This window comes from Myotis davidii, unplaced genomic scaffold (genome assembly GCF_000327345.1).
Source record: "Myotis davidii unplaced genomic scaffold, ASM32734v1 scaffold684, whole genome shotgun sequence".
Taxonomy (NCBI): domain Eukaryota; kingdom Metazoa; phylum Chordata; class Mammalia; order Chiroptera; family Vespertilionidae; genus Myotis; species Myotis davidii.
This window is the reverse complement of record NW_006295564.1, coordinates 1,804,685-1,832,650: the sequence shown is the minus strand read 5'-3', so window position 1 is coordinate 1,832,650 and position 27,966 is coordinate 1,804,685. Positions and strand designations below refer to the sequence as shown.

At 53.8% G+C, this 27,966-nt stretch overlaps 1 protein-coding gene and 1 pseudogene across 13 annotated transcripts in view; both read right to left on the bottom strand.

The window, feature by feature from the left end:
• Positions 1-27,966, bottom strand: part of MAPT (microtubule associated protein tau) — a 79,998-nt gene that overhangs the window by 18,887 nt on the left and 33,145 nt on the right. For 3 of the 13 annotated variants that reach the window (XM_015568141.1, XM_015568140.1, XM_015568142.1), the window contains 8 exons: positions 20,273-20,431; positions 17,177-17,248; positions 14,555-14,641; positions 10,793-10,858; positions 5,955-6,010; positions 2,990-3,187; positions 1,834-1,965; positions 556-610 (listed from right to left, as the gene is read on the bottom strand). In XM_015568141.1, coding sequence (XP_015423627.1) covers positions 556-610; positions 1,834-1,965; positions 2,990-3,187; positions 5,955-6,010; positions 10,793-10,858; positions 14,555-14,641; positions 17,177-17,248; positions 20,273-20,414 — 808 coding nt within the window. In that variant the 5' untranslated portion in view covers positions 20,415-20,431. Of the gene's footprint in view, positions 1-555; positions 611-1,833; positions 1,966-2,989; positions 3,188-5,954; positions 6,011-8,631; positions 9,451-9,742; positions 9,754-10,788; positions 10,859-14,554; positions 14,642-17,176; positions 17,249-20,272; positions 20,432-27,966 lie in introns of those variants that run through there. The other 10 variants (XM_015568145.1, XM_015568149.1, XM_015568146.1 and 7 more) reach the window with 7 other exon arrangements.
• The window catches only part of LOC102757550, a 24,928-nt pseudogene continuing 18,403 nt past the window's right edge, over positions 21,442-27,966 (bottom strand).

Sequence of the window (27,966 nt, the reverse complement as noted above, 5' to 3'; positions counted from 1 at the left end):
ACCCCCCGCCCTGCCCTCCCCTCCTGCCTCCTCGCACAAGGCCAGACTTGGTGATGGCTTCACATCCTTTCTGTGCCACCTAATTGCGGAGTGACCCCTGAGCCTGTGTCCGCATCTGAAAAGGGGGGATGCGGTCACAGCCCCCAGTGCTGTGTGTGAAGCTGGATGTGGCGACAGGGAGAAGCGTCCAGAGCAGAGACGGCCTCCCAGGCTGTGCAGACCACGTGTGATAAACGCCAGCGGGAATGTCACAGCAGACCTGGGTTAGGGCCGTTCACACCTCCAGCAGCCACAGGCAGCCCGAGGCACGCGCTCCCCTGCCCCACCCGGCCCTCCGAGGCAGGAAATGAGAACACACAGGATTAGAAAGCTCCCTCAGATGGACGCACACGGCTCATCAGACCACACGCCAGCGGCGGAGCGGAACTCCTGACGGCCCGTCCAGGCTCAGCGTGTGAAACCAGGGTTTCAGAAGCGGGTCCTCCAGCTCTAAACACCAAAGCCGACAAACAGCCACACACAGAGGGGGCACCCCTGGCGGAGCAGGCGCGTTACCTCGCTCAGGCTTGGGCCCCGCGGGGGGTGGTTTTCTCTGCACTTGCTTGGCAGCTTAAAAAGAAAAAGCCACAGGAAGCCTCATTACAATCAGGCAGAAATGGGGCCTGAGGAGCTCTTCTCCCGGCCGTGGGCGCCCAGCCAGGCCGAGGGGCTGAGGTGGGAGGCAGGGAAGGCGTCCAGGGAGCAGGGGCCTGTCTGTCAGGAAACAAGGTCAAGGGGCCCACGGGGTGCTCTGTCCACCTGCAGGCGGCCACCCGAGAGCGGGTGAGAGCCAAGGAGAGAGGCACGTTCATGCTTCCAGCTGTGGCTCCAGTCGTGTGAGCCAACTGCATCGTGTGAAGTGACACAGAGCATGCAAAGTCGTATGTAGATCCAGTCACAATTCCTCACTGACCCCATAGCATAGGCACCAGGTACACGAGGAAAACACTGCATGGAAAACCAAACCAGCGCGTCCTTGTAGGCATCGCCCGAGGGCAGACTCGGGCTAGACGCCACGCAAAAGCCTGCCGCCGGCGAAGGGCTCTGAGCTGCCACCCCAGCCAATGGCAGCAGATGTGTCATTGGACCAGGCCAGGCTCACGCACAGCCGTACAAGACCCACAGGCTCCTGAGCATCCCCCCAGAGCCAACACAGGCCAGCGCCCCCTGACTTGTGCAGCATCGAAACCCAGTTGCCCGGAACATGTTTCCTGCGAGAGGGGGGGCTAAGCCTGGCTCTCCCCAGTCCCCAAAGAGGGCTACGACTCTGAAAGCACCGTCGGAAGCAAAATCGCTCCAGGGGAGCCTTTCCTGCTACTGAACCGACCAGGTTTACTCCCAGGAGCAAAGGACAGACAGCAACGGATCAGCGAAGATGCTCAGCTTCTGTCAGAGGGTCCCCAGCACCCCAGCAAGTGAGGCTGGGCAGAGGCCGTGCCCTGTGTAAGGTCACACATAGTGACATGCCTGGGTGGCCGTCAACACACCTTCCAGGGGCCCTGGACTGGGTGGGGGTCAAGAGAAGCTCAGAGAAGCCCCCTCCCTGCCCCTTGTTACCATGCGGCCTCATTCTCCTCCTGCCTCCAACGAGCTGGTAGACGCAGCCGTGCAAACCCTGAGCTTGACACCTTCGTGGATAAAAGCTGGGGACACAATATCTAACTAAGAATTGTCAAGAAGGCGGACAAGAAAACGCACGATCCAATGCTTAGCGAGCAGAAGGCATGGAGGAGCCACCAGAGGCATGAAATGTCAGGGACAGTTGGAGACGAGGGTTGGGTTCCGGAGACGGTTCTTACCCGGCGGGGTCTTTGGGGACGGCGTGGTTTTTGCTGGAATCCTGGTGGCATTGGCCGGGCCTTTCTGGCCTGGAGGGGCCGCTCCCCGGGGTGTGGCAATCTTGGTTCCAGTTTTAGTGTCTGCCCCCTGTAAACCGAAGCATGGTAGCGTGGTTTTTACGGTTGAGAAAGGACATTGTTACTTGGCGTCGATGCCACTTAACCACTTTGACTCAAAATGAGGCTACGGGTGGGGTGACCCTTTGCCTACACGAATGTCTCCTACAATCACAAGGGTTTGCTGGGCACACAAACCGACAGCCCTAAGCGCCAAGCGCTCCGAACACCGTTTCCTCCTGGGGGAACGTTCAGGTGAGTCATCAGCATGAGCTGCGCTAATGTGCGGCGTGAACGGCCATGGACTGACAGTGAGGCTCAGGCTCACTCTCCGCCAGGGCCGCTCAGCAGGCAGGACATCAGACCGCCCCGTGTGGACACCCGTTCTCTGCCTCTCCTCAGGGATCTGACTGGCGGTGGCTGGTTTCCCCAGAGGCCCGTGAGGACCCTGTTTGTTGAACTTGACCGAGAGTGCTCCAGAGCTAAGTCATACTCTTCTGTTCTCTCACAAGCAACCCTGGGTTTCAGCGACTCCTTAGATGCGCTAAGAGCCCATGGTGGGTGGACACAGCATCGATTAGCAAACCGGCCCGAGGCTGAGCAGGGCACCAGCACAGCCAGCTGGCAGTGCCCGGGCCTGGTTACCCAGTCGATGACCCTGATACATAACTTGGAAAAGACACTGGCATTCACCAAGGACCTAACGATGGCTGAGGAGGGAGTCAACTAGCGGGTCAGGCGTTGCCGCCCAGCGAGGCTGGTATCCAACCCGAGAGGGCAATCTGGAAACACTCCAGTTCCCCAACCGGGAGTGGACAGGGGAGCCCCACTAGAGCGGCGACTTCACAGCGGGGTCCCGGCAGGTGCCTGGGGGCTGCTGCTATGAGGACTAAGGGGGCTTAGAAGGATGACTGAGGCCCCATCCCCATTCCAACTGTTCTGTGTGGCGCTTCTAGGTAAGAGCTGATCTGAAGAAGGTCTTTTCGGCTAACAGAGACACACATCGGGAAACCACACGAGAGCAGCCTGGTTCTTTGCGGAGGCGTTTTCCTTACCTTGACTTTCATCTCCTTTGCTCCAGAACCGCCGGTTCGGGGCGTGACAGAAGAGACGTGTTTAGGAGAGGAGGATGGCTCTGGGCACACGGCAGGGCTGGAGGGTTTGATCAAAGGGTCTGAGCTACCAGGAGGGGGGCCTTTGGGGCTAAGGCAGGGCCTACTGTTCAGGGTTTTAGCAGAGGAAGGTGTGGATGTCTTAAACATAAACATAAATAAAATCAAAATAAAAGTCAGCACATGGGGGAGGGAAACAAACTGAAAAAGACAGTAACTAAACATAAACAAGGCAGGTAACGGTCTACGGCAGGGATCTCCACCTGTTTGGATCATGTACCCTTGGCAGCCGTCATCGGCCAGAACAGGTGGGGACGTGCGCCCTCATGGACTCGGCCAACGCCATGCCATGACGCCAATATATGCAGTGCATTATAGAACGCACATGTGACAGGACTTTTAAAAGAGAAGCCGAAAAATGGAGAGAAGTTCTAGAACGTTCTGTCTTGATCCCATTGGATTTTTTTGTGCCTGCTCCCCCCGTCCCCCGCTCCCCACTTTGGAGATTTTTTTGATTTACAGGTGTTTCATGTCCAAAAGTTGGTGGAGATCACCAAAGTAGATGATTCTAGGATGTTTCTCAATAAAACTTCTGCAGCGTGTCAAGCGTCCAACATGCCCAATTCCAGGTGCGGCGCCAGGCTGGCCTGCTCACCCCTGGCGCCCTCCCCCTCGCTGACAGGTTGGAACCGCTACAATCAGGGCTGGGCCTGTTCTCAGTCTCAAAGATTCTGCCCGACACCACTTAGCGCTCTCGCTCTCTCTCTCTCTCTCACACACACACACACACACACACACACACACACACACACACTTTCTGAATAAAATCTGCAATAGAATTGAACTTGATCTGGTGAACCCTAATCTGGCCCATGTTTCCTCTGGAACGTGGGCCACTTAAGGAAAAGCCTGGGTGGGCGGGGCGGCCCAATGGGACGGGTGCCTGAGAGCCGGATGACCTCAGAGACAGCTGCACTTGGCGATGTGTGGCTGGCACCTGTGGTTTGTCCTAACACCCTGGGGGGACTCTGACCAGGGTGTGTGGCCCAGGGAGAGGAGGGGCTACACTTTCAGGAATAAACCCTGGAGGACCAGTCTAGAGGTAGGGCTGAGTGATGACAGGGCAGGTCCTGACAGAGATTTTACTGGTTTCTGGGGTTTGTTCTTCATCGCCCTTGCATACCCCACAGAAGCCTCAGCGAGGAGGACGGCCCAAGGGATGGAGGAGGAGTGAGGGGAGGGATGCGAGCTGAGGTCCTGGGGCTGGTGAAAAGGAAGAAAAGCTGGGGATGGGTACTGGCAACGCCTCCTTCTCCAGATGCACAGGCAGCGCTCTCCCTACCAAGCTGTCTGAGAGACCTGACCCCTCACTATGAGCAACTCTAGGGCAGGGACGTTGCACCATGTGTGGGAATGAATGAATGAATGAATGAAGAGTGAATGCACGAGGCTGAGGTCCCCCTAAATGTGCATCATGGTTGGCAAGCAGCTATGGCCACTGCTTCAAGCACCGAAGGCAGAGCCCCATCCCCCAAGTCTCTGCAGGACCCTCGGCTGACTCACAGGGTCTTGTGATGGGGAACCCTGACTTCCTACAGGACAGCGCTTTGGGGAGTGGCCCTCAACACGGTACCATTTTGCACCTGGGGGCTCCATCAGGGCTCCGGGGCTGATGAAGACCCAGGCCTTTCAGGCGGAATTGATAACGGGAATTTTAGGCACCTTTAAGAAAAACAGATCTTCGTCTAGGGCAGTGATGGCGAACCTTTTGAGCTCGGCGTGTCAGCATTTTGAAAAACCCTAACTCTGGTGCCGTGTCACATACAGAAATTTTTTTTTGATATTTGCAACCATAGTAAAACAAAGATTTATATTTTTGATATTTATTATATATATTTAAATGCCATTTAACAAAGAAAAATCAACCAAAAAAAGAGTTCGCGTGTCACCTCTGACACGCGTGTCATAGGTTCGCCATCACTGGTCTAGGGCCATGGCGGGATTTTCCTGGGAAAACACTGCTGTGCAGTTACAGGAGCGCAAAGTCACTGAGGGGGTAACTCCAGCTGATGGGAAGTCCTGGGTGCAGTGCTGGTGGGCGGGTGGGGGCAGCAGGCTGTTTCTCTTACTGACCCTGGGGTTCGTTTCTGAAGACTGACGACTGCACACGATCAAATCACCGCCTTGGCAAGATGTGAAGCGGCATCTACGGCGCCACGGCCGCCACACATGTCCACTTAGCATTCAAGGTGAGTGCCAGGCTTCCCTCCTCTGCCAGCCGCACCCCCACCCCCCTCCAGCTCTGCAGCCACCAAGCCAAGCTGCTTAGAGTTCTTGGAAGGCACGAGGCCTCTCTTCCCAGTCTTTGCTGTGCTGTTGCTGCCCTTAGAATGCCTTTCCCACCCCCGCCTCGCCAACCCCCCTTTGTAGGCCCGCTCTCCTAGGGCTTTCCCGGAACCCTCCACCTTAGGTTGGGGGTCACGTCCTTGCTCAACACTCCCTCAGCCCCCCCAAGGAAGTGATATTTTTCTATCTAAAGCTGCACTTTAGATATATGTGTATATATACATATGTTTTTGAGCCCAGACCTGCAGCGAGAAGTGTAAGATGTACAAAATTCAGAAAAATCAAACGTACCTTCATGTCCCGTGAACACCTCATTTAACTAGGCTAACGGATGGCACCTCGGAGCAGGGCTCCTGAGCCAGCCGACGGCCCTGCCCTGGCACAAGTAGCAACGGGGGTAAACGCGGGAGTTTCACGTTGGCGTAAAAACAAGCGCTGGGAATGGCAGCTGTACCTCAGTGACACGTATGCAGACACATTGTACATAAAAACTAATTCAGACATAAAGCACTGCTTCTTGGTAGACTCGGCGGCAGACAGCTCCGTGGTTTCGGCAGCTTACCTTGGTTTTCTTGTCGTCGGTTCCAGCCCCGTCTTTGCCTTTGCTGACCATGCGAGCTGATGAGATATAAAACGAGAATGGGCGTTACACCCATTTGCACGGCTCCTGGACGGGGCCCGGGGCCGTCAGGCCACTTTCTCAGGGTAGTGCCACCTGCTTTGCTCAGGTGGGCTCAGTGGGAACCACTGATGCTGTCTCCCCTGGAACCTGTTAGGCCTCTCGCTGTTAGTATCAACACAGCACGCTGGGGTCGTTGCTTGGTGCACCCTGACGAGGGCAGCAGGCTGGCCGAGGGTGGGGACATGCAGAGGGGATGCAGAGGCAACTTCTGGGCACACGTTGGCACAGGGAAGGCAGGCCCTGCCTCTCACGGGCTCCCTTCCTGCCTCTGCCTGGGCCAGTCACCCCCCCAGCTGGGGCCAACTCCTCTCCAAGGAGGGGCACTTGAAAGCCCCAGGGCCACCGATGGGGCAGCTCAGCCAGGCTCTGGCCCCTGCAGGACCCCGCTCATGCTGTCACCCAAGGGTCAGGGCCAGCCCCTCACTCATGGGTGCTTTGGGCACCAGCCCCAGCTGTTCTCCAATGAGCCCAACCCGAAAATGACCCAGCCCTGGAGGGTCTTTTTACCACCTGGTGGCCCTCCCAAGGGGTTAATCCTCGCATTTCCCCAAATTAGCTCATAACTGGTTACCATCGAACATCCTACAGATGACCTCTGGATTTTAGGACTAAACCATTGACCGCTTTTGTGTTTAGAAAGCCACACCCCTTGGTGAAACCAGTCTACTGGTCTACCAGGGCCACCTCTGCCTGACCTTCTCCTTCTACTGACATTCATTGTTGAAGATTGATTCTAGATTTGTCTTTGATTTCAATATTGTAGTGCCCTTGCCCCAAGGACAATGGGGCCTCTTGGAGCTGCTCACTGGCTACGGGAGACTGGATTTTAGAGTGACCGGCATTGATGAGCTAGCCCAGAGGTTTTCAGACTTTACCGTGATGAATCACCAGGAGAGGTTATTAAAATGCAGGTTCCTGAGCCCACCCTGAGACTCTTAGCCAGGCTCCAGGACCTGGTTCACAGCCTTTGCCCACATCAACCATCATGCATGTCACATCCAATGCGTCTGCTAGATCAGCATTTCCCAAATTGGAGGACTGCTGAACAGGCCCTCTTCCAGGAGATGTAAGCAGATGAGATCAAATAACTTTGGGGAATTCATACTATGGGTCCTTCTCAGAGGGCCAACATGTGCATTAGATTATTAAAGACTCGGGTAAGTCCTGCACCAGCAAACCTTATTTAACTTTTGTTTAGTCTAAGCTGACTGGACCATGGACACACCTGTCAGCATCCAGTGGACCACGATTCTATAAAACACTGTTTTCAAGAAGTGGTGTTGTAAGGTGTCAAGCCACAGTTATTTGCCTCCTACTATTTTGGAACTTAGGATATTTTAAAATGGACACAGGATTTTTTTTTCTGTTTTAAATTTTAAGGGATTATAAATTTATTAGGTCATCTGGATACCAGATGGGTTGAGCTCCAAAATGGCACCAGCCTCTGTTTTGAATTTTAAATACAGCTTCCTTTATCGACAACATTTCCAAGTTTTCTTGCCATGCAGGATCTAATAAAAACTTAACAGGTGTTTGCCATTGACAGCTTCAGTAGCATCCATGTCTGAACCCTGAAAACAACCCTAAAATGCTCAGGGCCCTAAATGTACGGATGCACCTGACGTGGCCAGGAAGCCGCCTTGGGTTGTACACTGTGCCCTCCCTGACAGGACACAGAGACCTCGACACTTGGGAACCGCCCCTCCCATCTCTCCAGCCCCCAAAGGGTGACTGTGGTCTTGCTTCCCAGGGCTCAGGAAGGGGGGTGCTTTGAACAGGAACATTTTGTTCCTCTCATTGTCCCTCCTGCGGGGTGGGTGTGGGTGGGGTCGTTGTGTCATTGGCTCAGCGTGGGCTGTTGGCCACCTCTGAGCGCTTGTGTGTGTCACCTGCCACGCGTGATGCATTGTCCACTGACAAGAGCAGCAGGAGGCGGGCACGTGCCCTCTGCGTCTCTGGGCTAGGAGGTTTCGCTCCAGAACCTTCTGGAAGTCACTGTGGTGTACAAGGAAGAGCTTCCTTTCCGAGCAGGCCTACCTGGATTCTAAACCTGGCTCGGCCATTTGCGACTTGGTAACCTTCAGTGAGTTACTGTGCCTCTCTGAGCCTCAGTTTTCTCATCTGCCAAGTGGGGCTAATGACACCCACTTGGGAGGGCTGGGAGGGCTCGACTATACATTTATGGCGCACGATAGGCCCTCAAAAGTAGGAGCAGCTGTTATCCTCTCTGGAGTGCGGCCCACCAACCTCCCGTGGGCTGGTGGAATGTGCGGATAAACCAAGTGGCTGGGGGACTGAACAGGGCAGGAAGCGCTGGGTGGGGGTGTTGGTGACATGCAGAACGGCGGGCAAGCGTGAGGGGGGCACGTGCGTCCAGGGCCTGGGGGCAGGAGGCCACGGGAGGGTGAGCAGCGGGACCCAGGCGGTCCGCTTAGTGGCTGTGCCTGGGAACCTGGAAGCGGCAGGCATCACGGGGGCCAGAAGCTGAGTGGCAGTGCCCGCAGCCTGGGTGGCACACGGGGTTCCGGGAAGCAGCTCAGGAGCTCTTGACACAGACCTTTGAGTTGAGGGACCCGGCTGGCGGGCTTCCCGGGCAGCCCAGCCGCAGGCTGCTTTTCAGGTGGTTCTTGAAGGTCAGTCTTTTTTGTGTCCTCTCCCTCAGAGGGGCTTGGGGGCTCTGAATCCTCTCCAGGGGCCCCCGGAGGGGCAGCTCCTCCCACATCCACCTGGGAGCCTCCCTGCTCCTTCTGCACGTTGGCTTTGATTTCCACGTGGAACGTGAACTCGGGGGGCCCGTCATGCACTTCCACAGGCCCCGTGCTGGGCCCCTCAGGCTCTGCGGCCTGGGGCTCTGTGCAGACTTTGGGGAGGAAATCGACACGGAGGGGAGTGGCACCCTCAGCTGGGAAACCGGGGGTGCCAGTGGCTTCTCTAGAAACTGTCTCGGGGGCTGGCCCGCCTTGGGCTGGGGAGCTCTGCAGACCTGGGGAGACCTGGGAGGGAGGGGAGACCTGGGAGGGAGGAGAATCCTGGGAGGGAGGGGAGTCCTGGGGTGAGGACTCGTCGATGTCGCGGTCTTCATCCACCTCCTCACCCCCCAGCCTCTCTTTGCCCTGATGCCCCTTCAGAGGCGGCCCCTCCTGGCGCAGGCCTCCCAAAGGCTGGTGCTCCAGCAGCCCCAGGCCACGGCGACTTCCCGCTGTGTCCTCGGGTTCTGTCCCCAAGGGCGGGTACACGGCTTCTCTGGGACTCTCAGGCAGGATGGGAGCCCCAGGTACGTCGGGCATGTGCTGGCGGGTCAGACCCGGGGTCCTCAGGCCCGTGTCCGCATCTCCGTGACGCCTCGGCTCTCTGAGGACGCCTTCCTGGACCAGCTCTGTCTGCAGACGCCCAGGGGAGCTGGGCTCCGGGAACGCCAGGGCCTCCTCGGCCCGGGCCCCTGGCTTTGGTCCCCACTCCTGGAGGGGCTCCCGAAGGCCTCCTGTTGGAAGAGGCGGTGGGCAGGTGGGCGGATGCTGAGGACGGTGAGAGACTTGGACTTCTGGCTGTTTCTCTCCCCGAGGCAGCACAGAGACCCCAGAAGCTTCTCTGCCGTGTCCAGGCTGAACCTGAGAGCTAAGTCCATCGGCCAGGGGCCTCCTGGGCACCTCCCTCAGCTGACCAGGAACTCTCAACTCCTCTGGGTTTGAAGAGGCAGCGGTGGCAAAAGGTTAGCAAGGGCTCATTGGTTGTTTAAGAGGGAGCACACGTATTTGTTGCAATAGGAAAAGGACATTTAAATGACATCACAAGCCCGCACGCGCTGTGCCCACCCTCCTTGCTTTGGTCTGCTTGGAATGAAAGCTCTCTCGGTCTATGCTGGGGGGTGGGGGGTGGGGTTGGGGAGGACGGGGTGAGCACCTCCCCTCTGCAGGCCTGTTTTCTCACCTTGGACCTGGTGAGTGCCGGGCCCCATCTAGCATTGGTGTTAGGCCCAGACACTTCTTAAAGCCAGGTGGCCTCAGTGGTGGCGCTAACCATTGGCTAAATCCCATATCACTTTTTGGAGAAAAAAAGAGCACCTAGTTCCTAGCTATTTTGCAATCTAGAAGCTTCCACATTACACAGTAGACTCTGAAGTTCATTTATGCAGCAAATGACAGCCAACAAACCCAGCCCACGTTGTATCAGAGGTCTCCATTTCCTAAGAAGGATCTCTAGGACTTAAAAAGATTAATTTCTTAAAGGTTGTATGCTAAATGATTACAGAAAGTTGCTTTTCTTGAACACAGCAGTTTTGGTTCCTGAGAATAAAATCATAATAGGGTTTGAAGTTTGCACAGAAGAAAACGGAAAAGAAATGGCCTGTTGGGGGTCTGGTTGAGGCCTTGCTCCTGGGACAGACCAGAGGGCACAGCCTGCTGGGAGAATCGCCCGTCACACATCTTTGCGTTTCTGTTGGATATTCATTCCCTCTTCCCCAAGTGGGACAAGGCCAGCTTTTTTTCAGAACACTAAACCCTTTAGGGTTGACTCAGAAATAGTGCTGGGAAAAACATGTTAGAGCTCTTTCTAGATCCCCACAGCCCGACTTTAATAAGTGCCACCCCCTAAAAATCTGCCGGGCCTGTGACTTAGGGCCCAGGCCCCAATTCTCTTTTCAGGGTCGAGTCCGCCTGAGACTTGACATCTCCCCCCTCCCAACCCCCAAGGCTTGGCAGGCAATTCCAGCCACTGACCTTGAGTCACATGTCCCGCCGCTTGGTCTTCCAGGCTGGGGGTGTCTCCGATGCCTGCTTCTTCAGCTGGTTTATGTGTCGGCAATGAAGGAGAGAAGAGCAGAGACAGTTACTGTGTGCTAACAACAAAGCTCTCCGCACCTCCCGGTCGTTTTCTGAAAACATTAAAAAAGGCACCTTTACCAGTATCTAGGGGCTGTCCCTCCGACTCGCTGGACATGTTATTGCTGGGGATGTTGACTACACAAACCCCTCACACTGTACAGGTGACCTCAGTCCGGTAGGAAAGACCTTCCCCACAGTGGGCCAAGGGTTCTGAGGGCCCCACTGGACAAAGACACACAGGATGGGTGAGGCCAGAGGAGCAATTTGCTGCCAGGCACGGCCATGGGCCCCATGTCCGGATGTTGAGTCCCAGCCCCAGCTCGGGGCAGAGGTGGAGGGGAGGGCCAGGCCTGGGCTGTGGAGTCAGGCTGGGACTCACACCCAGGGCCATTATTGACTTAACCTCTGCGCCTCCATTTCCTTACCTAGAATCCCAAGGTGACGATACCGGTTCTACTCCTACAGGAGAGCCGTGAGGATTAACACAAGAATTTGTGTGAACGTGTTTAGCAAAGCGCCTGGCAGACAGCAGGTGCCCCAGAGCTGTTTGGTTTCTTTTCTCTCAACCACGGGAACCCCTGGAACTGCGTGCCCAGAATAGGCGCCTCCTGGTTCGAGGGAGGCCAGCAGAGCCAGTGATAGCGTTGGGGTGTCCTGGGCTCCTGCTTAGCAGCTCAGCCCAAACACAGAAGACTGAGCAAAGGTTTCTGCACATTTCGATGGTGCTGAAATCAATAAGCTTTAATGCGATGCCAATTTCAGCCTCATAGTAAATAGGATACTGCTACAGGACAGTGAGTATAACTGTCCAGAAGAAAGAGCCTACAAGACCAGTCAGCCATCCATTCCCACGCGCTGGCCTCGGGAGCCCAGTGACAGAGAGCCCCCCGCCCCCCGAGAAATGCCTATATGCTGTTGGCTGGGCCACCAGTCTTTTCTCCCACACCTGCAATGACTCAGCCTCTACACCTAAGACAGAAATGACAGGTTACCATCCCTGGCCACACGGGCCCACCACGGAGAGCACAGAGGAGGGAAGGGGAAGACTCCCTGGTCTCCATGATGGCCTTGTAAACACCCGCCCACTGGCTGTCTCAGGGCAGCTGTGGTGAGGGGGGCCGCGGTGAGCTCAGGAAACTCCCCATCTACCAGCTCATAGCACAACCGCCCTCTGGGCCCCCGAGCTGACACTGTGCTGCCCGTGAGGTCTAATGGTGACAACTCCATGTCATTTGACGATACTGTCCGGGAGGCGAGGCTCCAAACATAGATTCGGTCTGAGTTTCTGTCGAGGTTACGGAAGGAAAACTCAGTGACGGCAAGTCCCGCTGAATGGCACAGATCCGGGAGACAGAGCACATGAGAGGCATGCCAGGATGATGTCACCATCGTGGCCCCGGGAAGTCGGCAGCTTCCACAGGCCAGCGCAGAGCTGTGATAGCCTGGCCCTGGCACCAGCTTGAAATTGGAGGGTGCCGAGAACTCTGATGACCCCTAATGCCAGCAAGGGGGGCCTCCGAGAAGTCCGAGGGAGGGAGGGCGTGTGACCGTGGCTGGCCCGGCACATCACTATATGGCCTCGCCGTATCCTTGAAGCCCCACGAGGCAGGGGCTCCCACCCCAGCACGGCAGTGATTCTTGCAGTGGGGCGGCCACACTGCACCCCCAATAGGACCTCAAATGCGAAGTGTTCAGGGGGCACCAAGATACAGCAAATGGAACCTGCCAGTTGAGGTGCCAAGCGAAGGTGCATATTGTCCAAGTCAACAGCTGAGCCTCTAACACCTTCTGCCTCATGAGGAGGCAAGAGGATGGAGGGGAGGGTATCGCTGAGGAGGGTTTCTTTAGAAAGATTGGGGGGGGGCCATGTGGACACCCCCCCACCTCAGTCCCAGTGAAAGGGGTTCAAGGCACCCCTTGGAGACCCTTGGTGAGTGTCCTCTATGGTTAGCGCCATGGGGGGACCCTACCTTGGAAAGTAGAGGAGGGGAGAGGCCAGCCCTGCTTTGGAGGGTGGACAAGGAATATGGTGGAGGCCCTGCTGTCAGTCTGCAAACCACAGTTTGGGCAGAGAATGTCCGTGTGTCTCCCTTAGCGCTCCCCTGGGTCAGGGCAGCGTCCGTGTGGGGATGCTCTAGACCACGTCCAGCAGGTCCCCAGCTGGAGCAAGCGCCTCTGCAGAGGTGAGGCTGCAGGTAGATCGTCAGCCCCCAAGGAGCAGCGGAGAGGAAATGTCTGCCTGAATCAAGACCAGGGAGGAACTTTTGGGGGGGATGTCCAGGTGGGAGGAGACGGGAAGAATTGAAAAAAGGTCCCCATAGAGAGAGTCAGCTTTAAACACCGCAGAGAGGGTGCGGGCAGTGGCCCTCGCAGTGCCAGCCAGGAAGGCTCTTCCTGCCTCCCATCCTCCCCCTCCCCAGCCCAGAGGGGAGGGGCTGCAGCCTTGAACGAGCTCTGACCTTTGCATGGAGTGGACCTTCTGATCGGCATTTGCAGACTGTATTTTGTGATTAATGAGACGAAAATCTCTTTGATCACCTAGGAGTGATGGAAAGTGGGCTACAGTGTTCACCCCGGGCAGGGGAAGGGCCCCCATTGGATAAAGAGTGAGGGACAAACACCAGGGGACTCATGATCTCATCCCACGAGTCCTTTCTTGGCCTTCACACCATCTTCCCTGTCAAGGACGAGGCCTGGAGGGCTTCGAGAACAATCCTCTCCACCCACCTCAGAGGACCAACCCCAAAAGCCGAAACTGCTCGGAAGCGTGGCCCTGCTTGGCCCGGCATGGGGTTCCCACGCGTGGGGCCCTGAGGAAGGCTGTGGCTTCCCACGTGGCTGCGGTGAGAACGTCCTTAGGAAGGAAAGACACTCCTGCCTGGGACAGGTCCCCACTCCCCATTGCTGGTGAAATCCTGTCCAGAATTCTTCTGCGTTTCTTGTTGAGCACACTCCCACCACCAAGCGCCGGGGGGTCTGCACGTCAGCCCAGGGGAGGGGACGCGAAGGAAATGCCAGCAGGAGCTCCGGGCTGGGCTAGCCGTGTCCCCAGGGCCCGGGCAGCTCTCGGTGACTCTGGTGGCCCCAAGTCCGGGGCTATTTCTGGTCAGTGCCTAGATGTCTGAGCTCTTCCCCACCACCGTGTGGACAGGACAGTGGCGTCATGCCTGTTCCGTGCAGACACGTGTGACAGGAGGGTCGCAGGACTGGATGCTGGATTATATGCTGCACTCCTCAGGGCTTGTCCTCCAAAGGTGTGGGTCAGCCATCTGGACCCTGCTGCACACTCAGTGCTGCTGGGGGCACACTGGCCCCTGAGGGTGAGCCTGTCACTGGGCAGAGTCTGCGGGAGGGTGGACTGACCTCGGGTGAAGGCAGGGTCTGCCGCCAGCCTGCCTCGGCGCACCTTGCGGAGCTGATGCGCTGACCGGGACAGGGAGGGGAAGCTAGAAGGGAGGCACAAGGTCCTCTCCCCCGGGAGACTGGCAGACGGCCATGGAGGCAGCAGGACATCCAGGCGTCAAGCTGAGAACACCCCAATTGTCCCGGGAGCCGGTGTCTGCCCACATTCCCGCCTCACTCTGAGATGAGCACAACCCCACGCACACCCTTTCCTGCAGCAGATCAGCGGGAACCCAGCCCTGGGGTCACCCTCACCTGTGGTTCCTTCTGGGATCTCCGCATGGGGCTGAGCGGCTGCTTGCTTGCCGGGGCCTCCCTCATCCACTAGGGGCGCTGTCACGTCTGGAAACCACTGAAAATCACCTTTGGGGGGCCCGGGATGAGCTGTGCCAAGCCCCTCACCTTGCGTTGTGTGCGGCAGCAGGGCAGGGAGGGGAGGCAGGAGGGAACTCAGCCGCATGCAAGAAAGCCACACCACAAAGCAGGTCCAGAGCCACCCTGTCTGACATCGCCCGGGAAGCACATTAATATTCTGCTTGAGTGGCACCGGCCCATGAGACGCCCAGGCCCTCTGCCAGGAAAGCCAGGGACAGCCCTGTGTAGGCACGCAGCGCAAGAGACTGCTGGGGACGGTCCCAGGGAGAGGTGAAGAAGAGATGTTGAAAATCAGATGACTGTTCACAGATGTCTGATCCTTAAGGCGGTGCAGGAGAGGAACTGGGACTAAGGCAGGGCAGGAACTCCGGGGTTAGGGATGGGGTCTACTCCGAGTCCTCTGGCCTCATTGGGCCTCAGTTTCTTCATCTGCAAAATGGGAGCATCAACTCCAGGTAGCCTCCAAGGTTTCCTCTAGCTGGCCCTGTCCCGAGCCCATGACCCCTGGTTAAGGAGCATAGAGTCCCCTGGGTAGCGAGGAACAGGCCCGTGCTGTCCGGGGTCGGGTGCTTGACCACAGACTGGGGCAGGGCCACCTTCAGAGCAGAGTCCGGAGGTGGAGACCCCCCACCAGGAGTTGCTGTTGGTCTCTCACTAAGGTGAAGGCTTCCAATCGGCATTGGTCCCCGAGCAATGCCCTGGCACACTCCCAGGCGGTTCTGGGTGAACATAAGGAGTTGTCAGTGCGGGAAGCTGTCCAAGGGCCTGATCAGTTTAGACAACTGGAGTCCATTTTAATTACGGTCTCGGGAGCAGGCGGAGCAGCCGGCCCAGCACGGCCCCTTCCCTGCCGGGTAGGAGCTGAGCTCTTGGGACCCACACATGCACAGGGTCCCCAGTGCAGCGAGACTTGTTGGAAGATTCTTCCAGAACACCATTGACGGGACACTGAAAACCATGATGTGGAAGGCTGGCCTGGGTTCTGGCATTAGCGTTTCAGGACTTTCTCAGGGAGGTAGGCAACTTGTGCAACTGTCCTAGCAAGATCAGCAGGATGTGTCTTGCATCACTGGCTCTAAGGAGAGAACAGAGCATTTGGCCTGGTATTCTCTTCCCTGGGCTGAGAACCTGGGGGTGGGGGAAGGGCCATGCCCACTGTGTCCTCCACGGATGCACCCTTAGACCAAGCAGTTGGCAGGCACTTGACAGCCGCTTTCTGAATTCATCCAAGGTGGATGCTGGGGCCAGGTTCGCATCCTGTGACACACAGGTGCAGTAACGGGCAGGGCCCGGAGCAGTGCTGAGAACAGAACCGGGAGCCTCCTTGGGGAGGATGAAGAGATGGAGGTGCAGATACCACGGACAGGTTGCTCAAAAGCCATTCTCAAGTCCCTTGTCTCTCGATTTCTCCTACTGAAGAGGCTGTAAAGCAAAATACCTGGTGGCCCAGTCTCCCTTCCAGCCAGGAGTGGCCGTGAGACTCAGTTCTGACAAATCAGACACAAGCAGAAGCTGGCCAGGTGGGGCTTGCAGAAAACCTCCTGCTTTCCTAATTAAAAGAGAACACTTTGGATGTCAGGGCTCTTTTGGCCACTTTGCTTTGCTACTTTCTTTCTGTTTCGAAGGCAGATGTGATGCCTGGAAGTGCAGCAGCCATATTGTAACCATGAGGCAATATAAGCATACAGGATGGCAGAAGATAAAGACGGTGGAACACTGATGAGACTGGGGACTGCCCAAATCTGGGTATCTTATCATGTGAGACAAATAAACCTCTTCAGGTATATGCCTCCGTTCCTTGGGTTTTCCTTGACCTGCAATCAAATTCAATCTCGACTGACATAGATGGGAAGCAAGAGAAGGTGGTCAAAATCGGGACCAAGGAGCACCCCAGGAAATACACGAGGAGCTTTACAATAACCTGGACAGCAAATGTCTAGAGAGAACAGGTCGGAAGATGGGCTGGAACTAACATGGTGGCCAATGTCCAGAGGCCCAGCCAAGCCCATTGCTCACACACAGAAGGACACTAAACCAGGACCAGTCGCAAAGTGTGAGCTCGGAGCCAGGCACTGACCTGCTCCTCTCCTCAGCCACACGGCTGCTCTGGGACCTGGTGGCTCATGCCAGAGTGAGGTGGGCGGGGCTTTGGCAGAAGTTTGGGGAGGTCAATGGAGATGAAGCAGGGGCTTTGAGGAGTTGCTTTGCCACAGACCCCAGTCTCTGCAAGTGTGGCTGCCTCAAAGCACCCCCACGATGAAGGCGCCCATACCTGGCACCAGCGAGCAAGGCATCAAAGCAGGGCTTGGCTCCGCCAGCATTCCTGAGCCAAGCCTGAGCCATCCTGCAAAGCACTGAGCGAGCGTATCTCTCAGCCAGAGGGAGAGGCAACAGCAATGCAGCCAGGAAGGGTGGCACACATGGGCGCAAAGCACGGCGACACGCAGGCTGGTGCATGGGAGGAGCTGGCTGGATGGAGCAATGAGAGGAAGGAGGCCCCACCTTTGGCTGTTGGAGTGCTCTTAGCATCAGCGGTTTCAGATCTGTCACCGGTGGGGGTCCGCAGGGGAGGCTCTGGAACATACACAGTGAGTCCCTCAGAATGGCCGCCTCGCCCACCCGCCCTTTGGACCTCAGGAGGAACTCAGGAGCAGTTTGTTTTGAAGCCCAAAGTCACTCAGTATGGTAGCCAGAGGGATGGACCGTGGCCACAGGATAAAACCACAAAGAGGCCCAACTCCCTACGCCCCCTCCCCGCAAACACCACGGTGCCCCACACCAGGGCCATTGGGCATAGACACAGGTGAGAAGCAGTTGGTCTTGGCGACAGGAGACAGTGCCTTTTATTAGCTTGGGGTTCCAGCTGAGGCAGGGCTCTCCTGCCAAATGGCGGCAGATATCAAAAAGCTACGCCCTGTGGACCTGGGGCCTCATCTTTCCTTGCCGGGGAGACTCATGGGAGATGACTGCCATTAACGAAGGGCAAGCAGAAAACACCTGGAAAACACTCGGCGCTCCAACTCCCTCCTCTGAAAAGGAAGTAGCTCAGGGCAGACCCAGTGCCCGCTTCTAACTGGACAACCAGTGTCTGAACTCCACCCAGCTCCTCTCACGGAAGGGTCTCTAAGTGCGGGCTAAGCAGCCTCGAGTGACACCTGGAATGTCAGCCTTAGTTACTTGGAAGAAAACTGTCCTTACAGAACTGGAAGCCAGGAAGCTCTGGCGCCCTCTGGGAGAGCCACTCCACCCAGGGTGGCGGCAGCCGTGGGGTCGGTTTCATGACAGGAGGCTGGTTCTGTGCTTGAAACGGATGAAAAAAGGCAAGTGGAGTCCTAGGGCATCGTGGGGTCAGATACCCCGGACCCTTTGCCAAAACGCTGTCCCGGGACACCAGCCCTGGCTGCGCCCATCCAGTCAAAGAAGCGCTAATTCTAAACAAGCCGCCAGCAGATGTAGTTCCCTGGTCCCGGAGCTTGCAAAAACCAGCAAACGTCATGCAGACTGTCTGCGGAGTCTTATTACTAACCAGCCTTGACTGGCAGGGCACCGGCACATATGGGCGTGACCGGGTCTCTAGCAACTTGTCCCCAAACACCCCTGCCCCCAATCTGTCCTCAGCCTGCAACCCTTATCATAAATTCCTTGGAGGTGGGAAGGAAGGGGAAGGAAGGGGAAGGGCTTCTTCCGAGTATCTTATCTAGAAGGTATAACCAGTTAACCCATTAAACACCTTTTCATTCATTAGGATGTCTTATTTGATCTGTTAACCAACTTGCACCCTCTGCAGCTCTCTTTGGCTGCATCTCATCCTTTCCCAATGTTTAGCACCTACTTAGATAATGCTCTGCAACTCTGAGACACAAAATAACTCAGTCAGCTGATTCTTACTGTACAAATTGAATTTAGTTTTCCCTTTAAAAAATAAGACTGGTGAAAACTGCTTTTTTTTTCTGGACTTAAAAAAAATGAGCTTTTTATTTGAGAACAGTTTTAGATTCACAGTAAAATTGCAAAGATAGGACAGAGAGTGTACCCCAAACCCAGTTTCCCCATTATTCACATCCTTCATTATTATGGTACATTTGTTGCAACATAATCTATATTTTTTACTTAATTTTTAAACCAGGCAACCCTACAAAGAGCATCATTTTTCATCGGCAGAATTCATCCGGGGCAAAATTCAGCATGTTGTGATTCTAAGTTGGATGCCATCCGTGAGCGTTTAATAAAGAGTTTAATAACTGAAGTTCCACGGGGACTTGGCAGAGAGTGATGAGAGGCGTGCGGGGCGGGGGCTGGAGGGCATGTGTGGGCTCAGGTCCTCAGACGAGGGAGCGCTAAGGGCCCAGCAGCCCTCCACAAAGAGCTGAAACTTAGCAACTAGGGCTGGAGCCAGGCTGTGGCCTGCGGGGAGGTCAGAGTGCACATTTCTTGTTACCATGATGCCAGGTAGGGAGTTCAAGGGCTCATTGGGAACCCATTCCTCCCACCCCCCCACCCGCATCCCTTCCCTCCCATCCTCTTTCTGGCTGGGCAGCCTCTGAGCCCAGGGACAGCAGGCCCACTCTGCCTCCACTTCCTCCAACCCAGAGCCCACATGTCTAATTTCCAAGCTCCTGTGACTCCAATGTGTTCTCTGCTTAAACACATACAGAGAGGCCAGCCTTTGAAATAAGGCCCCCAGTGAGTCCTGAAACCTTTCCAAGACAGGGACTGTGGTTCCTTCACCCAGGGCACCTCCTGGTGACCTGCCTCCTCCAGGGAGCCCTCCTGGATAGATGCACCCAGAAAAGGTGGTTTCCCACCTAGGAGCTGCACCGCTTCTATGCACCATCCCACACCCCAGGCTGCAAAGTGTTTTTAAAACTATTTTTACCACTAAAAGAGGAAGTAGACTGCTTGCCATTTTGTCCCCTTAGGAGTATTTCTGGAGGGCAGGGGCAGGGTCCTCCTCACACTGAGGCCAGCTCGGTGCTCCTGGCGGGAACCAGGCCAGCTTGTGGAGCAGAAGAGAGGCTGCGCATTTCCTGAATTTGGTGGCCAGACAGTGAAATGAAACATATTTGTTTGGGATGGGACAGGATGAGGCCAAGCTGATTTGCCCAAAAGACTGTATTTTAGAATATGCAGAAGTCGATGCAGTTTATTAACGTAGGTATAGTGGGAATCCCAGCGCTAACGAACGTGCCGAACAGGGCCCAGTCAGGCCTGCGAGGGAGAGAGGAAGCTAATGGGTAGGGCCACGTATTTTGCATGCTAATGAGTGCTGCTGATGTATAAGGTCAACAGGTGTGGCTAAAGACTCGAGAGAGCACCCTGTACTGATCAGACCGACCCGCCCTGCAGTCTGTCACACGGCACCCACTCGGGTGGCAAACTTCCCTTCGGAAGGTACATTTTCAAAGAGCGTCACTTCTGGGTTATCTTGGCTCATTCAAATGATGAGGCCTCTCTCTACTGACAATCTTCTAACCCAATAAAGTGTTTAAAACATCTTTAAGAAACTGGCTGAAAATCCTTCCTGCCGGCCTTTTCCAAAGCAAGCAGACCGGCTGTGAGTCCCAAGGCCCGGGCCTGCCATGCAGGGGGTGCACTAACCTTTCAGGCCGTGGTCCCCGTCGCCCTCGTGGTCCTGCAGCAGGGTGTAGCTCCCCTGAGAGGGGAGATCTTTCCTGTCCCCAAGCCCGTAGGTCCCGGCATGATCGTCCATCATGTTGAACTCCTGGCGGGGCTCAGTCATCCTGGTTCAAGGCCCACCTGGGGAGGGAAGATGGGAGGTTGAGGCTGGGTGTTGAGATGAGGCTAAGTGCTTGGGGGGTGGTGGGGTCAGTGCTTGGGGGGTGGTGTGTGTGTGTGTGTGTGTGTGTGTGTGTATGTGTTTGTGGAGTGGGGGTCAGGGAGAGTAAAGTGCCACCTCCCTAGTTCATGGCAGACATATCCTCACCTCCCCACTGACCTCCCCAGCAACCTCAGCCCGAGCTTTGCATCCCTGCCAAAGTGTTATTTACATGTATGTGCACCTTTAACTCACAAACATCACATCAGTTCATGTTCAAAAGCACCAGGCGGACAGGTGCAGCGAGCCTGACTTGTTATGCCCAGCACTCGTTCAACTTCAGTAAGAAGTAAGTGCTGCTGACTAGGAGTTTAATGGTTTTTGTTGGTTTGTTTGTTTGTTTTTTATGCAGAGAGTAGGACCAAACAGGAGAAGGCCTCAGCAGGCACCCCGGTAAGGGCACTGAAGCAGAGAAAAGCACGTGTTGTTCAACCTCATGCAACTAACCGCACAGCAGAACCACCTCTTGACCGGTGTCCTGACTCCCCCAGTTCCGAGTTGGGTAGCCCCCTGCCCTGCCAGGAGGTCAAAGCTGTGGCCTCCACTCACCTCACTGGCACCCACCAGGACCTCAGCTGTGCATTCTGAGGGCGGGCAGGGAATCCCTACCAGCGCCCGGAGCGGGTGTGAGGCTCGGAGCAGCATGCACCCCCTTCCCTGCAAAAGCCCAACAGAGCGCGGTAGAAATGACATTTACTCAGACGCTGTTCTCATCTTCAGTGAGAATATTTCTTTATTTAAAAACTAGCTCATAGCTTTGGGTTTCTGGACTTTTCAATATGCCACTCTGCCCTGGCTCACTTATGCTACTTCGGATTATTCCATCAGCTTCCATTTTTATCTCTGGAAGCTTTTAGTCTCTTGTCTTTAACTTTGATACCTCCCTTTATATAACCTAATTATCTCATAGTACTTATTCTTTTTTTATATATAAGCACAAGGAGGGGACTTTTATTGCACTGATCATGCAGAGTGAGCACGTGTTGAAGGCAGGGAACAATTCACTTCATTTAGGGTCTTGAGTAAATCCAGTGACGATCCCAGGCCCTCTTTACCTTGGTCACTATGTGTTTGCAAATAGTCCATTTTCAAAGTCAAGGGAGAGAGCTCCTTCTTCTCTGAAGAGAGCCAAGAATTGTCTCACACGGTGTTCAGGATCTATCTGTAGGGACATCTCGATCAACATTAGCAGCTTCTTGATTCCTATCCAGACCTTCTTATCTTTTACTTGCTGTGCAATTATGGTACGTTCTTTATCATTGAAGTTGCCCCAAAGCTCCAAAGCTTCCAACAGCTGCTCTCCTGTGGCAATGTTGGGCACGTGGATGGTGGTGCTGAAAGCGGTGAGCATTTCCATCTGCTGAAGGACATCTTTGCGGCTAGTGGTCCCAATACTAAGAAGCTTGCGGCCCTGAGGAGGAGCCTTTTTCAGTAACACAAGAAGAGCCTGTAATGCCAGATTAGAAAATCGAGGGCCAATAGGGACAGAATCAAGCAGTCTCAATATCATCCACAACTACACAACTGAGCTGGGATTTGTATGCATCATCGAAGATCTTCTTCATGGCCTGACACTTGGCTGTCTCAGAAAAGCCGATCGATCATCTTATCAGGAGAACAGATCTTGATGAAGGGGAAGTTGGATTCCTCTGCAATCTTTGCAGCTAATGCAGTCTTCCCACTGTGAGGAGGGCCTTCCAACAGGACGCTAACCAATGGTGTGCGGTCACTGTTTTTCATCTGCTGGACCAGCAGCTCTCCATCTTCTAGAATTCGAGTAACTGGATCACCCCATTTGATAATACCATTCGTAATGTAACTTGCATAATCCTCTTGGTTTGTGCCAAATGCTGGTTTGATATCATTCTCCAAAGAAGCGAAGAAATCTCCCCTTGTCACCTGCAGGCTCTCTGCCTTTTCCATGTCCACTTCAACTTTAGTAGTGGCCTTTATGTGTCTGTTCATAGCAGTGGATTGTGCCGCTCACACCAGACCCTCCAATTCAGCACCACTGAAATTCTTGGTCTCTGTGGCCAGTTCTTTAATATCTACGTCTGCAGAGAGTAACTGATGCCCTCTCATCCTTGCTGTGTGGATGTGAAGGATTTGTAGTCGACCTTTTTCATCTGGTAAGCCTATTTTCATTTTAACTTCCAGTCTTCCAGATCGAAGGAGAGCTTCATCTATCAGATCTGGTCTATTGGTCATTCCAATGACTAAGATGTTGTTCAGCTGTTCTACCCCGTCAATTTTGGACAGCAATTGGTTGACGACAGTGTCATGGACTCCTGTGCTACCAGCCATGCTCCCTCTCTGCTTGCATCAATTTCATCAAAGATGATGATGTGCAAACCACTGTTAGCACCAAGCCTCCTTTGCTCCTCTTCAGCATCAGCAAAGAGTTTACGAATGTTAGCTTCTGATTCTCCCACATATTTGTTAAGAATTTTTGACCCATTGACCACTTTGGGCTCTCTGGCATTCAACATCTTGCCAATCTGTCGAGCCAAGAGAGTCTTACCACAACCTGGGGGCCCATATAACAGGATACCTTTAACATGTTTGCAACCCATGTGTTCCACAATCTCTGGAGGAAACACTCGGGAAGCAAATGCTCGTCGAAAAATATCTGAAAATTCTTTGTCCACACCTCCTATTCCCATTTTTTCAAAGTTCCAGTCAGGATTGATGATAGACTCGCGATTTTCCTTGGTTTTAGCTTTGCCAGTAAGACTGAGTGATGAGTTTTCTGCTTTTTCAAATGCAACTTGACTATTTCCAAGAACCAGTCCTAGTTCAATCTTTTGTCTTTTACCTGTCCCCTGTTCTCCCTTCAGGATGCTGGGACCCATGGCTTCAATATCCTTTACTACTAAGCTAAAAAGCATTTCATTGAAGCTAAGTACAAGCTGTTGTCCCACTGAGAATGCCTGGTTGTTGAACTGTTGAATAAATTCTCCTGCCATCTTGTCGGCATCCTAAGGATTGGAGTCGATGCTTTTTTTCTGCAGGAAATCAATCTCGATGGTCATTGTGCCAACACATGGTTTGGTCTTGTCAAACGTATATAAAGACACTTCTATTTCTTGCCCAATAGAAAGCCCAGCCCATTTTCGCTGAGGTAAACGGAATGAAATGCTCCCTGGGACCACTGATGGGTGGGTCCTCAGTGTAAATGTGCACCTGTGGCTGGGAGAGGTCCTCACCACCACATGTTGGCCAGACTGGAAATCTTTTTCATTCACAACTGCACAGTTGGTTAAAGATAATTCATCTGTAGGACATCTTGCAGCCTGCATACTCCGACCCGCCATCTTCGCGGACACGTCCTCAGTACTTATTCTTTACTTATTTTTGAAACTCCCCTGTCTTATCGGCTTTCAATTCCTCCCTTTAAACTTTTACATGTAGTTGCTTCCTTTTATTGTTTAAATTATTTTTACTTTTAATTTTCACCCTAGATTTATATTAGCTTTTCATTTATTAATGTTTTTATTTTTATTTTTGAGATAATTTTAGACTTACAGGAGAGTTGTAAAAGTAGCCCCTCGGGTCATTTAGTAATTTTTAACCTTTTGAAATTCCTTTTGAATATATTTCCCTATGTTACCTTTTATCATTCTATCCTTTTAGGCTGCTTTTTTCTTTCATTCTTTCCCTTTTATATTTGTGACTTTTATAATTTTTCATAGTCTAAATGTAGTCTTTAATTTTCCTTTATAATTTGTAACAGCTACCTCCTTATGTTTCTGTTTTCACTTGAACTTTTCTCAGTGACACACAGGCGCTGCCGAAGTGGGTCAGTTGTCCAGGGAAGAGCTGATAACACAAACTGGAGTGGGCGGGGCCTTTTTCTTTCCTGCCTAGGAGGCATCTAGCTCTCAATTTCGGTGATCAATTAATAACGTCTCCATGGGAAAGGGCTGGAGGCCACACCTGATGACATGCGTCCTCTAAATGAGTTATGAGTTGCAGAGTGTTTTAAACCCACAGTCTCATCTCCACAGGCGTTGGGCAACTCATACACATGGTGAACTACAAGGTGGGGGGTGCACTTGGGGCAGACCCTCCATCTAATTTTTCCAAGACTGGCGTTAGTGGTGGGACAGCCAGCTTCCGGCTCTGTGTTTATACCAGCTGGCCACTGGCACACTCATGTCCAGCTTCATTCCTCTCCCTTCCGGGCAGGACACGCTGGTGTGGGTGCCTGAGCTCTCTTCTCCATCCACGATGCAGGATAAGAAGCTGAGAGCTGGGATGGTCTAGGAAGATTTTAAGAGTGAGGTCAAAACTGATGAACTGAGTGAATCCAGAGACAGAGAAGCATGGAACAGAATGCGGAATCTCAGAGGGAAGGCGGAGGAAGGTGGGAGGTAATCAACCAAAGACCTTGTATGCATATATGATAACCCATGGGCACAGACAATAGGGTGCTGAAGGCCTGAGGTGGGGGGCGGGAGGAGGTCAATGGGGAACAAAGGGGACATATGTAATTCTTTCAACAATAAAAATTATTTTTAAAAAAATCCAAAAGAGTGAGGTTAGCAGGACCTCTGCTGGGCGAGGCAGAAGGTGGTGGCCTGGCCCCACGGAGGCTGCTCCTGCTTATAGAGAAGGGGGCGCCTTTTCATCCTGACTGAGGCCCGAGGCCCTTGCCCCTCAGAGCTCTCTCGGGAAAGGCATCTGAGACTGAGCTTCTGCAAACCTTGGACATCTCCCCAAGGACAATCAGGACTCTATTTTGGGAAGATAAAGTCCAAATTCATCCTTTAAGGTTTAGGATTTGGTGGTGATATTCTCTATCCTTAGATATGCTGATGGTCTGTTTCCCTTGAAAGCCCCCAAACGTAAGAACCCCTCTTCTGAAAGGCACCAGTTCCATTGTCTGAGGTACATATATGAGTGAGCTGTGCTCCAATTAAACTTTATATGTGGACACATGAAAATTTGAAAGGCATATAATTTTCATGTGTCATGAACTTTCATTTTTCTGTCTCCCTCTCCCCCCAACCATTTGAAAAATGTAAATTCTCGGTGTGGCTTTTGCATTTGATGTTGGGTTTTGTTCATCTGCGTCTAGTGTTTCTAGTGTTTTCCATAAGGTTTCAAGTCATTCCTGGAGCTTCAGGCAGCAGCCCATTGTTCTGGAGACTGGGAACGTGCTGCTCATTTGGGTCCATGGAGCAGTTAAGAGGGTGGTTGTTCTCGGGGCCCTGGCTTCTGATGACCTCCCCCTCCCACCAGCACCACCCCGCAGGGCTGGAGAAAGCCAGACGCGCCAATAGGAAGCTGGATGAATTATAAGGGCTGCTGGAGAGATTAAATCATCCTTAAAAACACAGGCAGCTATTCACTATGCAAAATAAATGAACTGTGTGCTTCGCAAGGGCCAATATTTTCCTTTGGAAAAAAAGTGAAATGCATGGGAAGAACTCCCTAAGCAGGGAGGCTCACCATGCCACTTTCCTGCCAACCCCGGGCAGCAATGCCCTTAGGTTCCTGGATCTTCTGAATCAACAAGGCCGCAGCCCCGGAGCCTGGTACACAGTTGGTGACACACGGTTCCTGTCAAAGAAGGAGCTTGCTCCGTGTGGGCACCCCTCAGGCGTGTCACTGGACACACAGCAATCCTGTGATGTAGCTAGTCATCAGCATAGATATTAAGATTCCCAGTGGATAGATGAGGAATCTGGGAAGGTCACACAGCCCAAGGTTGCACAACCAGCAGGAGACGAGGCCAGGATGCAAAGCCCGTGTCCTGATAGAACACACACGGCCTGCTCTTCCATCCTGGACCATAAAATGTTCCCCAACTTCCTGTCGGGCACAGGGCTGGGTGTAGAAGGAGCATTGTCCAGGACTCTCACCCCGAAGCTGCGTGAACAAGTCACTTCTCTCAACCTTCTTCAGCCACAAAATGCCACTCTTAGAAAGCCCCCAAACATAAGACCCCCTCTCCTGAAAAACACCAGTTCCGTTATCGGGGACCTCTGAGCTCCCTTTTCGCTCTGCAATTTATTCTAAGTGGGACTGCTGGGCCTGTCCCCTCCAGCTCTGGAGCCCGAGGTCATTCACAGGACAGTAGGAGGTCTCTAGCCCAGGCCTGGGGGAGAGGCAGGAGCCCTGGCATCTCAGTCCTCCTCCTTCTTCCTCTCCTCCTCCCCCTCCGCCCTGACCCCTGCCATCTTCCTCCTTGAGAACCAGGACAAGATGATTTCTCTGAAATAACTGGACAAAGAACATGTAAACCAACTGACCACTGCCCGAAGACTTTCATGCAAAGACGGCAGGCGAAAAAACAGACCAGACGTGGTCATCACCTCCCAGACCCCTATAATCTAATGGAGACACAGAGACAGGAAAATAAACACACCAAGTGATGTCTTCCTTTGTTTTCTTATTCTCCTAATCAACCAATCTCTCCACCCCCCCCCTCCCTGACCCTCTCCCCCTCTCTCTGATTTCCTACCTCCTGCTCCCCCAGGCAGTGACTTAGAGGCCGCAGGGTGGGAGGTAGGGAAGGAATTTCAGGAGAGGCACAAAAGTTGAGCTAAACCTGGAAACTAAAAGGAGCCACTTTTTAGGGACCCTGGGAAAAGGACTGCATCCTGACAAGAGAAAACGTGAACCAGAGGCTGCTGGAGTCGGTCCCTGTCATTTTGTAACCGCGTAGATGGAGGCCCCTGAGGCCCTAGCAGGGGCCTGTGGAGTTGCTCTAGCGCCTTGTCCTACAGGGTCACATCCCAGTCCCAGCCAGGGGCAAAGAGAGGGAGAGAAATGTCCACAGGATTGAGAGAGACAGAGGGACAAAGAAGACAGGGCAGGTGAAGAGAAGAGAAGGGAACCAGAAAGGATTCGGCTCCCCTGGCCCTGCTGCCCTCTGGGAAACGGGAAGCAAGGGTGATGCCCGGCTGCCCCCCACCCAGCCCTCTGATCCTGCAGGCTCCCCAGGGGTCGAAGGTGTCCTCTGACGTGGAGTGGTCTCTACCTCATGGAGGTGAAGACCAAATGGCTTTCCTGCGCCTACCACCGCCTTTTCTATTCCTTCTAATTTTCTTACCCACGGCAACGCATTTTGGTGATGAGTAATTCAGGTTCTAGAAAGCTCCTTGGGCAAGCCAGGGCAGCACTGAACACCCTTTTGGCAGTTTTGGGATATTAACCAGTTAACTGCCACGATATTTTGAATTTAATTAAAAAAGGTCTGCCGCTTGCATCTACCGATGCTTGTGGTGTACAAATGGTTAAATGCACCTGTTTATTTGAGCTCTGACTGCCTGTAAGCCAGTCACAGTGGCTTCAGAAAGAGAGTATCTGTAATATGACAGCCCATGAAAGGGATGACTGTTCTCCCTTTCTGGATGAGGAAACGGCTCAGAGAGGGTCAGTAACCTGTGGAGGGTCACACAGCTAGTAAGGTGCAGAGCAGGGTTTGAATTCTGACCTTATGATGCTA